The sequence below is a fragment of the Mandrillus leucophaeus genome, unplaced genomic scaffold, assembly GCF_000951045.1.
Source record: "Mandrillus leucophaeus isolate KB7577 unplaced genomic scaffold, Mleu.le_1.0 Scaffold1, whole genome shotgun sequence".
NCBI lineage: Eukaryota > Metazoa > Chordata > Mammalia > Primates > Cercopithecidae > Mandrillus > Mandrillus leucophaeus.
Window position 1 is genome coordinate 1233796 of NW_012098097.1, and position 1514 is coordinate 1235309.

Sequence of the window (1514 nt, forward strand, 5' to 3'; positions counted from 1 at the left end):
GCCTCCTTTATGGTTCTCAAATTTATGCCTTGGAAGGCATGGACATATGAGCAACTAGAATGCAATTTAATAATTGCTATGACAAAAATATGTTCCAAATGAAACTGAAACATTAGGAGGAAGTAGGGAAGTATGGGAAGAGATTACATTTGAGATGGAACTCAGATGAACTTTTACCAAATAGGACACAGTCAAAAGATGTGGTGATCCATGTAGATTGGTGGCATGAGGGAGAATTTCTGGGCAAAAGGCACTGGTGTGTTTAAGGAGAGCCAGAAGTGGGCTCATCTATTATGTTCAAGTTAGTGAGCTCTTTATAATTAATAATCCTTTTGTTAAACACTAAATAATGGATATTTAATGGTTGACATTTCCATTTAATTAGAAGGCAGGGGGAATTCAATAAAGAATGATGTAAACAGAAAAGACATTTTATGAACAGAAACATAATTTACTAATGAATTTTCCAGATGTTTTAAATTTTCAATTTAATTTAATTTAGTGATTTTTAATCATGTATTCTCTTCAATTACTAGGTAAAAATATGAACTGGGATAGTTATTTAGAATTAGATTTGCAATAAGTCCGTGTTTAATTAATAGCCTAAGAAACTACATTATATTGCCTTTAAATAATTGTATGTTGATCCTCTTTTTTTCACTCTCTAAATGTCTTATTTTGCTGGGCTAAATAATTTCAAAGCTTTTAAAAGTTCTGTCTTTGCAACTTTACAACAGCCTTTGCTAGCATTTTAAGGCTTACAGTGCTGAATTTGTAAATGATTCCTTCCAGTCTACTGAATTCCAGAGAGGACAGATGTTTCGGAAATATTATTAGTAGCCGTTCAGATGGTGTCTCACCTGGGCCATTCCAAGCATGAAGGCAAAGGGACTAAGCAAGCTTAAAATCCACTCCAAGGATGCGGGAAGGTATCTGTACAGTGCTGTGAACCCCAGACTGCCCCAGAAGACAGTGAGGAGGAACACGACCAGGCCAGTGAGGAAAGATTTCTTCACCAAGATGCTCATTAAGAAAGCCAAAGCTATCTAAAACGAGAGAAGATCTAGTTGGCTTATATTTCTCTAACATTATTACTAGCATAATAAAATTGATATACAAAATTATAGTTATTATTTTGTGTATATAACAGTTGCATATTATAGTTATTATTTTGTATATAACATACAAAACTATGTTCTGCAAATTGCACTAAAAATTGACATTACAAAAGACCTCAAATCAAATCATACCTGTTTATAGATTTTTCCCATGCAAGCAGAGTAGACAGAAAAAAAAGGAGGCATATAGAGTAATCAATCGGAAACAAATACTTAAGTTTTAGTCTATGAGGTGGATAGAGAGATATTTCATTCACTAACTCACCAAAGACAATCCGTACAGGAGAAAGAGGCCGAAGACCACCATGAAGCCAGACAAAATGATAAACAGTGTAGATTTTATAACAAGGGCCAAGAAAAGGGCCATAATGAAGATGAAACCAGCATAGAGCAAAC

At 34.3% G+C, this 1514-nt stretch overlaps 1 protein-coding gene across 1 annotated transcript in view; it reads right to left on the reverse strand.

The window, feature by feature from the left end:
* The window catches only part of ABCA8 (ATP-binding cassette, sub-family A (ABC1), member 8), an 80035-nt gene that overhangs the window by 56244 nt on the left and 22277 nt on the right, over nucleotides 1-1514 (reverse strand). Inside the window, 2 exon segments of the mRNA XM_011979591.1 lie at nucleotides 861-1046; nucleotides 1384-1514. Coding sequence (XP_011834981.1) covers nucleotides 861-1046; nucleotides 1384-1514 — 317 coding nt within the window.